This window comes from Sprattus sprattus (genome assembly GCF_963457725.1).
Source record: "Sprattus sprattus genome assembly, chromosome: 3".
Lineage (NCBI taxonomy): Eukaryota > Metazoa > Chordata > Actinopteri > Clupeiformes > Clupeidae > Sprattus > Sprattus sprattus.
In genome coordinates, this window is record NC_137922.1 from 49,229,414 (window position 1) to 49,241,913 (window position 12,500).

The 12,500-nt window shown below is 45.5% G+C and overlaps 1 protein-coding gene across 1 annotated transcript in view; it reads left to right on the plus strand.

Moving 5' to 3' along the window:
- Positions 1-12,500, plus strand: part of LOC308362822 (uncharacterized protein) — a gene marked incomplete at its 3' end in the record, with an annotated part of 79,953 nt that overhangs the window by 59,587 nt on the left and 7,866 nt on the right. The window contains exons 11-12 of the mRNA XM_080835550.1: positions 9,062-9,216; positions 11,619-11,689. Of these exons, the coding sequence (XP_080691676.1) occupies positions 9,062-9,216; positions 11,619-11,689 (226 nt within the window). The remainder of the gene's footprint in view (positions 1-9,061; positions 9,217-11,618; positions 11,690-12,500) is intronic.

Below are 12,500 nucleotides of genomic sequence, written 5' to 3' on the forward strand. Positions count from 1 at the left end.
TCGGGTAAAATCTGTGCAGACTTATAGGACAGAGGGGACCTCTGTCTGTGTGTGTGTGTGTGATAGAGAAAAGCAATATGATTTGATATATTACCTCACATAGAGTTGGTAAATTCGATGCATACTATCAGACTTTGAAAGGGCATACTTTGAGTACAATCATCACCTTTCAAGCAGAATGGTTATAATGACAACCACAACAAGAACACAGACTTGTGTGTGTGCACGTGTGCATGCAGGAACGAGTGACCGTTCTATGTTTGTGTGTGTGTCTGTGGTTTGCATGTGTGACTGGTATGTGGGTCAGGGTTGTGGTTAGCCAGTAATTACCTTTTTATTGTCTCTGGTTAAATACATAAAAACTGATCAACACTTCAATCAGAATGTCCAGTAATAATCATGTGCAGGCCACAAACTCCAACCGCTTCCTGCTCAGCTTACAGTCCAACACACACACACACACACACACACACACACACACACACACACACACACACACACACACACACACACATATACACACACACACACACACACATTGCTCCCTTGAAGCTTCAGTTTGAGCTCTGCCCTCCAATGCCTTCACCACGTCCACAGTAGTGGCAATTAATGAATAGAAAATCTCATTTTGATTGTCAGACTCGTCGTGGTGATTTTTCCAAGGAAATTGTTCTTTTTCTACGAGGAGGGCGAAATCTATCAGAAACATCAGCAGATGTCTAGGTTTCTGTCTATAGCGTGACAGCACATGCAGACTTAGAAGTAGGCTTACCCACTTAACTGGGGCAGTTATGTTTGCCCAAACCACTTTTAGCGGATGTTGACAAATTTATTATATATTTATACGTTTTTTCTCATTTAGTAGTGCCATTGCTTTGATAATGATTGTGTGTGTGTGTGGGGGGGGGGGACAGGTGGGTGTGGGGGTGTATATGTGTTTAGACCTATGTGTGTGTTTGTTGGGTGGGGGGGGCTCTAACTTACAGCATAGGTTATAGGCTACAAGAAATATGGTTTCACAACCTCCTAGCTATTAGCAGTAAACAATGCAATGCAGTAGCTCTTTTCGTCAAAAACGTTTTCAGTTTCTTGGATAAGTTCTCTGCCTAGTTTCACGTCTACGGTTGCTAAGCAGGACTGCTTGATTGTGTTTTGATTGCTTTAATTTACAGTAATGTTGTGTGTGTGTGTGTTTGTATGTCCGTAATGTAGTATCAAGCACAGTCGTGCTGCGATGTTCCAGTTGCAGCCTACACTATGGCTGACAGGTGAGATTTGTACATTCACATTATCTATTCATGTTGAATTTAGGTGCCCACACTTCATCCAGATGCCCACACCAGGATGACACCCTAGCAGCAGTTAAACTGACTTGAGGACATTTAGGCTCTGGGCTGTGTTAAGCGCCTAGAGGCAATTGTATTGTTATGGCGCTATACAAATAAAATTGAATTGAATTGAATTGAATTGAATTCTTTTGTCAACCTAGGTGTACATTAGTTTGCATTATATTGACGTTCTGAACATAGATTGTCATGAAACATGCGCCGGTGAGTTCCGAATGCGTCTAGTGAAATGAATTGTTTCGGGTCACCAGGCTGGCAAGAGAAAATCCTAGCGGAAACCATGGTGTGTGTGTGTGTGTGTGTGTGTGTGTGTGTGTGTGTGAGAGAGTGTGTGTGTGAGTGTGAGTGTCTGTAATGTAGTATCAAGCACAGTCGTGCTGCGAGGTTCCAGTTGCAGCCTACACTATGGCTGACTGGTAAGATTTGTACATTTACATTATCTATTCATGTTGAATTTAGGTGCACACACTTCATCCAGATGCCCACACCAGGATGACATCCTAGCAGCAGTTAAACTGATTTGAGGACGTTATTATTCTTTTGTCAACCTAGGTGTACATTAGTTTACATTATATTGACGTTCTGAACATAGATTGTCATTGAAACATGCACCGGTGACTTACGAATGTGTCTAGTGAAATGAATTTTTCAGGTCGCCAGGCCGGCAAGAAAAAATCCTAGCGGAAACCATGGTGTGTGTGTCTGTGTGTGTCTGTGTGTGTCTGTGTGTGTCTGTGTGTGTCTGTGTGTGTGTGTGTGTGAATGCTCATCAGAGGCTCAGGTGTGAAAGAGGTGGCCTGTTCTCATTAGCCACTGGTGCAGTTGGGAGTGCTGTCTTCCCAGCATGCATCTCTCTTTCTACCCAACATGCTGTGCTGCAGACCTAATCATGATGATGTGTAATAATTACACCCTTCACCCCACTGCCCTGTGAGCTGTGTCTCTCTCCCATCCTCCTCTCTCTCCCCCTCTCCCATTTGTCTCTTTCTCCCTCTGTCTTACTCTTTCTCTCTTTTTCTTTCTCTGTCTCCTCTTCCCCATATGTCCCCATGTCTCTCTCTCTCTCTCTCTCTCTCTCTCTCTCTCTCTCTCTCTCTTTCTCTGTCCCCCTCTCCTCTTCACCCCACTTCATTGTGAGCTGACAATCATGTCTCTCTTCTCTCCTTCCCTCTCTCTCTCTCCCTCTCCCCTTTGTCTCCATCTCCTATCTTCCCCTCTTTCCCTCTCTGTCTGTCCCCCTCTCCCCTCTTTCTCCCTCTCACCGATGCCCCTATTCCTCACTTTTTTACCTTTCTTTCTCTCTGTCCCCCCCTCCACTTCTCTCCCCCTTTCCTCCACCTCTCTCCTCTGTCCTTTCGCTCTCTCTCTCCTTCTTTCATTAATTTGTCCTCACCAGTCCCCATAAGTTCTCACTTTGTTTCTTTTCCTGTTTCCTTCTCCTGACCCTTATTCAGTTCTCACTTCCTGTTTCCTTCTCCTAACCCTTATTCAGTTCTCACTTTCTGTCTCTATGTCCTGCACATACATCATTTTCATCTCCTCTCACCCTTTATCCCTCCATCTCTATCCTACTCTCTCTACCCCCCTCTCTCTCTCTCTATCCAACTCTCTCTCTCTCTCTCTATCCCTCTCTCTCTCCCTCCCTCTATCCCTCTCTCTCTCCCTCCCTCTGTTGTGTCGGAGTGTGAGTGGGTTTCAGGCAGGCTGGAGGTATCCAGGCAACAGGCTCCGTGACTACGCCACATGTTCACTCTCTCACTCACGCAGTCTTTGCTCCTCACTCTGAACGGGGTTAACTGCCGCCGCTCACCATTGGTCACTCATATCACCGTGGTGACGGGAGAGTTCAGAGCTCGTTTCTCTTTCTCTCTCTCTCTCTCTCCCTCTCTCCCTCTCCCTCTTTCCTTCTCTCTCCTTCTCCCTCTCTCTTTCTCTCTCTCTCCTTCTCTCATTCTTTCTCCCTCTCTCCTTCTCTCCCTCTCTCCTTCTCTCCTTCTCCCTCCCTCTTTGTCTGTCTGTCTATTTATAGTGCATGTTTTAATTTGGTGATGTCCTTTAGTAGAGGGTAGGAATGGGCCTGCCAACCTCACCAGGTGTATCAGCTTTCTGAAATCTTTTGTGACCCTGTCCTACTTAGTTATGTGAGGTTTGTTTGTTTGTTTGTTTGTATGTATGTTTGTTGTTGTATGAGTGTGTACGTGATGAGTTGAAGATCAAAGGGCCCAGATCATTGACTGTGTGGTCAGAAACCCGAGACTGCGTCTAGTTAGCTGAGTGCTGAAGTCTCCTCAGATTTGCAGGTCTTCCCCTTTGATTCTAAATAGGATGCAAAGGTACTGCTTAATGAGTCTGTGCATAGATACATCAAAACACACTTATGCAGAAGAAGCACACATGTGCTGATTCTTGATAGGATGGAAACGTACTGCTTAATGAGTCTGTGCAGAGATAGATCAAAACACACTTATGCAGAAGAAACACACATGTGCTGGCTGGATTTCTGCCCTACATCTTCTCAGATAATTAATATTTTTTATAAGTCTGACCGTGACTTTTGGCCTTTACTATGTGTGCTCTCTAAAAAACACAAACGATGTACGTGTTGATTTAGCTGGATAAACAGCTGGTTTGCCAATAAGGTTCTGTTAAATTGAAACTGTGCCTTATTCTAAAAGGTACAATACGAAGTTTCGTAATTAAAGCCAATAGCCAATCAAACACAACCCTTCCCTTCATGCTCCTGAAGGAACTCTGTTGATTGGCTGGAATAGTGTACAGCTCGGTCCGAGCCACTTTGGTTGCCAGAGGACTGTGCAGGGAACACCATCCTTTGATTTGAGTGCACACGCAATGCATAGACAAGTAGCAGAACATGAGGAAGATTTAGCTGAATATGAAGACAAGTGTAACGATTATAATAAAGGACTGCACCTTTAATGTAACTACGACAACGGTACTGTACTTACAACATTGATGCCATTCTAAAGGTAGGCTGGTATTTCCCAGTGGTCCTGTGGAGTATGTGTCCTCCATGTCTATTTTAGGTATTTTATTGAAAAGTCCCTCCGAAATTGAACAGAATGTTTGTATAATATCTGATTAATTTAAGAACCATAGAATGGTCAGGAATGTTTGAAAGAGAATTCAGAATTACATCATTTTTGTTATGGGAAATGGCATCCTTCGAAGGTGACATTGTCATTGTCATTTTTTGGAAAACGCAGCTATGTGCTGTGCTGTGCTGTGTTCATGAACCTTTTAGGTAAAACGCTGGTGGTGATGCTGTTATAGATATGTCTGGCAAAGGCTGACGTATTTGATGTTTTCATTTTATATTCCCCCTTTAGATTGTAACTCTAGTGCCCTGATACATTTCATGTAGAAGAACATACTTCATTGATACTAAGATTAGGGTAAGCATCAGGTGGCACCAGGGTTAGAGTCAAGATTAGGGTTAGAGTCGGGATTACGGTTAACACTAGTGTTAGAGTCAGGATTAGGGTTAGCGTCAGGATTAGCGTTAGTACTAGGGTTAGCGTCAGGATTAGGGTTATGGGACTACAAAACGGAATTGAAATGCTGAAACGCACTGTGATATTTAGTGTCTTACAGCATATTTCATGGAATAGTAACAATGGTTTAAGAACACTGTAACAATACGCGTTTACTACTGTTCATATCTATCAGAGACCTGTATTTAACCCTGGGGTATCTCTGAGCCTGGTCCTGTTTAAACCCCCCTGAAAGCGTCACTTCCTTGCAGTGTGTGAATGAGACGTGTCTTGAGCTAGTCATAGTCATTACATTGCTTCAGCAGCCAGCCTCACTGACAACACAACAGTGCACTCACACTTCCTGTTCATTTTGGCTCATTGCTGTTTGATATTTCCCTTCCGTGGGCTCTGGATCCAAGAAGATAGAAAGTTAATTTGAAAAGCCTTTATCTCCAGATCACTAATGAAGCCAACATGCTTCCACCTGTAATAAGCCTTCATCATGGAGGCCATGGAGGGGAATGTTTAGCGCCCAGAGCTGGAGGTGGAGAAGGGGGTGAGGCTGGCTGGTGTTCCCCAGTGAGGGAGCATGGTGGCTGGGGAGCCTGTGGTGATGTGGGCCATGGCCCTCTCTGATTGCTGGCTCCTATGGAGCGCGCAGCCCAGCAGATAGGACTAATTAAGACGTTGTTCGTTAGAGAAGGTCTTCCAGAACTCCAAGATGAGAGGAAACGAGATGAGAGAACTACGCTCGTTGCCCAGGGGATGAAATGAGAGAATAAAAAAATGGAGTTCTGATAAAAAGTTCTGAGTTTTTGGTGACATTAAAGGCACGGTTTGTGAATCTCATCCAATACACTTTTCTTTATGTTTCTTTCTCATTCGATATTGGAGACATTGAAGGTCCTCAATTCTGGCAAATAGTGGTTTGTATTTGAGCTCAAATCAAATAACACCTTTTACCTTCTGTGAAAGAACGTGTTGATGCGTGGTTGAAATAGCTCATTTAAAGGGACGAACCCCACCCCTCATACAGCTCTCCTCTCTGACAGGGGAGTGGAGGTTTATTCTCTCTGACAGGGGAGGGTAGGGTCAGTGGAGGGGAGGTCTTTTTCTATTTTTCAATGTGCCAGTGGTTTCTCTGATGTAAGCTGTTGGCCTTGCTGCCTTCTCTACCTGTTGAACTAATGTACAGGAGGAGAGATGTGTGTGTTTTAATGTGTTTTTTTTTTTTTTTAATCCATTGAATGACACAGCACATCCTCACAGTTGAACCTCAATGGTAGTGGCCTCATACAAACACACACACACACACACATGCAGTCACTCACACACACACACACTCTCACACACACAGACACACACCAGCTTTAGACAGTGGTTTGATGGGAAGCAGCAGCTGCGTTTCCCTCGGTGAGGCGGATCAGCGTGACTCTATCTGAAAGGCTGCAGATGGCACTGTCCGCTTGCATGTCACACACACACACACACACACACACACACAGGAAGGCTCTGTCCTTTAAAAAGCCACAGGGCTCCGTTTTCCCAGGAGCCCCTGAGCTGTCAGGAGCCCCAGACCGACAGACACAGTCAAGGCTCAGGGCCCACAGCAGGACCACTAACACATTTCACACTCCACGGTCAGGTCACACACACCCCACACACACACACACACGCACACTATACACCACACACACACACACACACACACTCCATGGTCAGGTCACACACACACATACGCACACCATACACCACACACTCACTCCACGGTCAGGTCACACACACCACACACACACACACACACACACACACACACACACACACACACACATACATACGCACTACATACACCACACACACACACACACACTCCACGGTCAGGTCACACACACCACACACACACATACTCACACCATACACCACACACACACACACACACTCCACGGTCAGGTCACACACACCACACACCACACACATACACTCCACGGTCAGGTCACACGCACATACGCACATCATACACCACACTCATACACTCCACGGTCAGGTCACACACACACACCACACACCACACAACACACAACACACACACACACTCCACAGTCAGGTCTCACACACCACACACACACTCGCCATTCAGGTCAGAGCCAGGGTTGACTAGCTTCATACACGCACACACACAAATACACACACACACACACTACATGGTCAGGTCAGAGCCAGAGTACACCAGCTTCTCACACACACACACGCGCACACACACACACACACACACACACACACTCCACCAGCCAACATGGACCAGCCAGTGTGTCAGACCCGTGTCAAGAAAAAAAGGCAAGGGGAGAAAAAACGATCGATACTGTCACTTTCATGCCAGGGGGCTTTTGATTAAGGAGAGTGGCCCGTTAGCAGAGAGAGAGAGCGAGAGAGAACGAGGGAGAGAGAGAGGGGGGGGAGAGAGAGAGAATGAGGGAAACAAGTGATCTTGAGATATGAAAAAGAGAGACTAGGAATGGAGAATGCAGCGGTTCTTGTCCTCTTTAAGGAGGATGGTTTTCCTTAAGGCAGGTGTCTTCACATGATGATCACAGCCAGAGCAGAGAGATGAAAGCATTTCAGCTGCTGCTTCGGATTTAAAAGCGTTTCTGCAGGTGCCCTAGAGAGGAGTGTGTGTGTGTGTGTGGGTGTGTGTGTGTGTGTGTGTGTGTGTGTGTCTTTCTGTTGTCTCCCTGTGTGATCAACTTAGTATTCATTTCATGAGCGTGATGATGATGCTCCTCGCTCAGTCTTCAGAAAAAAAGAATCGGCGCGCAGATGACGCGGGCGTGTGTGTGTGTGTGTGTGTGTGTGTTTGTGTTTGTGTGTGTGTGTGTGTGTGTGTCAGCACGCAGATGTGACTGGTTGGGTCGGGCCGTCCCACTGCCACACATGGGAGTCCACACTATAAGCAGATCACAGCCACACATTTCCTTTAAAAGGTGAGGAATGGTGATGGCGGTGTTGGCAGTCCTGTCACATGTTTGTGGGGGTGACCTGCCTGTGGCCATTCTCCTTTTCCAGTGCTGTCTGATCTTTTGATGAACATTATGGTCTGGGGTGTGTGTGTGGGGGTCTATTTTTGTGTGTGTGTTGGGGGAGGTAGGGAGGGAGGGTGTTCGGTCCTGTGGCCGTTTTCCTGTCCCAGTGCTGTCTGATCTTTTGATGATCATTATGGTCTGAAGGTCTGGGGTGTGTGTGTGTGTGTGTGTGTGTGGGCCTATGTGTGTGTGTGTGTGTGTTGGGGGAGGTAGGGAGGGAGGGTGTTCGGTCCTGTGGCCGTTCTCCTTTCCCAGTGCTGTCTGATCATTTGATGCACATTATGGTCTGAAGGGAATCCAAAGCAAAGGAAGTTAGTCCAGAGTACTTTTTTCCCCCAACCTTCATGGGTCCACTACAGCTAGTGTCCAATGTAATGGTGATTGGCAGTCCAGGTTTAATAAGTCCCCTACAAGTCGATTGGTGATTGTTATGGTGATGGTGTTGATGATGATGATTGTTATAGTGATAATGGTAAAGATGATGATTATGATAGTGAGAATGTCAGTCATGATGATGATGACGATTGTCATAGTGATGGTGATTATGATGATAGTGGTGGTGCTGGTGATTATGATGATAGTGATGGCCTTTAATAATGTGCAAAATGTGCTGTATAAAGGGGCTGAGCAGTTCACGTGTAGGGAAACCAGCAGTGTTCAGTCAGACAGAGATAAATGAATGAGTGTGCGTCTGGCAGCTCTCATCTGGGAGAATACAGGTGGGAAATGATCACACTTATGCCAGCTAATGGGGGGCATGTCTGAACAGCCTCCTGCCAACACATCTGTCATATGTGTGCGTGTGTTGAGGGGTGTGTGTGGATCTGTGTGTGTGTGTGTGTGTGTGTGTGGGTCTGTGTGTGTGTGTGTGTGTGTGTGTCTTGGGGTGTGTTTGTGTGGGTCTGTGTGTGTGTGTGGGTCTATGTATGTGTGTGTGTGTGTGTGTGTGTGTGTGTGTGTGTGTGTGTGTTGGGGGAGGGAGGGAGGGAGGGAGGGTGTTCGAACTTATCTTGCTTGTGCTTGTAAATGAGGGTGGAAGATAGCTTGATGTGCCGCATCATTTTAATATGTATGTGATGGTGGTGTGTTGACATATTTCTCTTTCTCTCTCGCTGCGTGTGTGTGTGTGTGTGTGTCATCACAGAGATGAGGAGGAGCTGAGGAAGTCATTCTCAGAACTAGGCGATTGCCGTGGCAACTCGTCGTCGCGTGCTGAAACCCCTCCCCACTCTGGAGCCCTGCTCTACAAGAATGGCTTCCTCATCCGCAAGGTCCACGCCGACTGTGACGGCAAGAGAAGTATGCATCACGTCATGTCATGTCACACACCATAATGTATATACTCTTATTCCAAACACATCTATAATACATATTATATATATATATATATATATATATATATATAGTGGGGAAAATAAGTATTTGAACCCCTTGCGATTTCACAAGTTTGACCACTTGCAAAGAAAGTGTGATCTATAATTGTAATGGTAGGTGTATATTAACTGTGAGAAACAGAATATCAACAAAAAAATCCAGAAAAATGCATTTTATAACATTTATGACTTTATTTGCATTTGATGCAAAAAATAAGTATTTGAACCCCCAAAACTGACTGACAAAAATGACTTAGTACTTGGTGGAATAACCCTTATTGGCAAGCACAGACGTCAGACGTTTCTTGTAGTTGGTCACCAGGTTTACAAACATCTCAGGAGGGATTTTGGTCCACTCCTCTTTCCAGATCCTCTCCAAATCTTTAAGGTTGTGTTTTCAATGGGAGGGAATGAGGGAATGAGGTTCAAGCCCAATATTCCACATTACATGGCCCCATCCATAGTCCCCTTGATGCGGTGGAGTCGACTTGTACCCTTGGCAGAGAAACAGCCCCAAAGCATAATGTTTCCACCTCCATGCTTGATGGTGGGTATGATGTACTCTTGGGGTCATATTCAGCATTCCCCCCCCTGTCAAACACGGCAAGTCGAGTTGATGCCAAAGAGCTTGATTTTGGTATCATCTGACCACATTCTGTCTCCCAATCCTCCCTAGAATCATTCAAGTGTGCAATGGTAAACTTCAGATGGCCCTGTACATGCGCTTCCTTGAGCAGGGGGACCTTGCGAGTGCTGCAGTACTTCAAAAAATTACGGCGTGGTGTGTTGCCAATGGTTTTCTTGGTGACTCTGGTCCCAGCTGCCTTGAGATCATTCACAAGCTCCCCCTGTGTAGTTCTGGGGTTATTCTGCACCTTTTGAATGATCACTGATTCCGCACGAGGGGATATCTTGCATGGAGCCCCAGACCTAGAGCGGGTGACAGTTGTTTGGTGTTGCTTCCATTTATGAATAATCGCACCAATAGTTATCTGCTTCTCACCAAGCTGCTTGCCGGTGGTTTTGTAGCCCATTCCAGCCTTGTGCAGGTCTACAATATTATCTCTGACGTCCTTGGACAGCTCTTTGGTCGTGCCCATGGTGGTGAGGTTGAAGGTGTGAAGTATGATTCTTTGGACAGGTTTCTTTTATACAGGTCACCAGTTGAGATCAGGTATACCTGGTTAGACCTAATGAGGACTAATCTGTGTGCTTTTTGGGCACATAACTGGCCATTGGGAGCCAGAATTCTTGCTGTTTGCTTGGGGGTTCAAATACTTATTTTTTGCATCAAATGCAAATAGTCATAAATCTTATAAAATCCAGTTTTCTGAATTTTTTTTGTTGATATTCTGTTTCTCACTGTTAAAATACACCTACCATTAAAATTCTAGATCACACATTTCTTTGCAAGTGGCCAAACTTGCGAAGTCGGCAGGGGTTCAAATACTTATTTTCCCCACTGTATACACACACACACTTCCATAAAACATATATATCCACATGCCAAATTTCCACATATACATTATCACATTTACAGTATCATTCACTGAGCAAGCATATTTGGTCTGATTTTGAAAACCCATACAAACTAAGTTGAATCTATGTCCATGTCACTTATATAATGTAGACATGGCTGCCTTGGTATTGTGCATAGGCTTCTGCAATACATTCATATGCTACATACATGTTTAAGATTGTAATGTATGTATGTATTTGCATTTGCTTTCGACGTTGTGTTATTATTGACCAACAATCATGAACTGTGTTGGGCTGAAGATGAGAGATGAGAGATCCATGTGTTTTGATGTGGGTTAAATTAACTAGTGCTGATGGTGTGATAAGTTGGCTCCATGCTGTGCTCAGCATCTTCAAGACTGAGAGGGAGGAAAGCTAAGAAGAGAGGCTGAGAGGGATGCTGAGGAAGAGAGACTGTGAGGGCGGAAAGCTAAGAACGAGAGCCTGAGAGGGAGGAAAGCTAAGGAAGAGCTTTACGACTTTAACTAGGTTACCTCCTTAATGAATACATTAAGTGTGACAGCACTGTGTTTGGGCAAGACTTTTTCACATTTTGGGTAGACCTCAAATGATTAAGTGGGTTTAGTTATCTGTATGTAGAAGTGGAATAAATATTGACATAACTCTGCATGTATATTGGGTGTATGTATATTACAAAATGGTCAGTTTGGTTTGTTTTTAAAGATGAATTGTAACGTTCTTGGTTATGTCAGTGTATGTATCAGTATTAACATTTTTAGTCTGTTAAAGAAATGCATCATCCTTGTTCTCCTTTCCTGTTCCTGTGTTTTTGTGTTGATGTTATGTCAGCGCCACGTGGCAAGAGAGGATGGAAAACGTTCTACGCGGTTCTAAAGGGTCTAATCCTCTACCTTCAGAAGGTAAGTCCCACTCCTCTGGGTTTGTTCTAGAGGTGAGAAAGCCTTGACAAACTAGGATAAGAGTGTACGGCCAGCCCAAGCTGGGACTAGGGGCTTACAAGGAAATCAGAACAAAACATGATGTCCACACCAGGGTCGTAACTATAGGGGGTGCAGCAGTTACGGCTGCACCTGGGCCCCTGGGCCCTTGGGTTTTGGGGGCCTGTAGCGGGGGGTTTTCGTGCCCAAGAAAAAAATCTGCGCAGGGGGAGGGGCTTAGCGGTGGCGGTTAGTGACATACCCTGACAATTTCACAGTTTTAAGTGTTGTAGGCTGAATATCTGGGCAGGGGGAGGGGGCATGGCTGCGGTGGTGGTTACAAACATGGGGGACGGGACTGTAAAATGTTTGGGAACCACTGCCTTACGCCACTGACTAGGGCCCGTAATAATAGCCTGCACCACCTACATTACGCCACTGGTCCACACACTGCAGTTTTCTCTCCAACAATCATTTTGGTCCCTATGTCTATCATCAGATAAGACCCAAGGGTCAAACCATAACATACAGCCCTTGTCGGGAGGAAAGGCACAAGCGTTTGTGGTGGTTAAGCGTTTTTCTGGCTCACAGGTGTGTGAACTCGGGGGCGGGGGGCCTGCCGTGTATCCGTCTTTGGACCGAAGGGCAGTTTGTTGTGTGTGTGTGTGTGTGTGTGTGTGTGTGTGGCACTGTGGCTGTGTTTAATGTGGCATAGCCCCGGGCTCCCATATGGTGGGGCTGTCTTGGCCCTTGGCACGGGTTAGCAGGGCCAAAGGGGTTTGGTCAGCGGTTC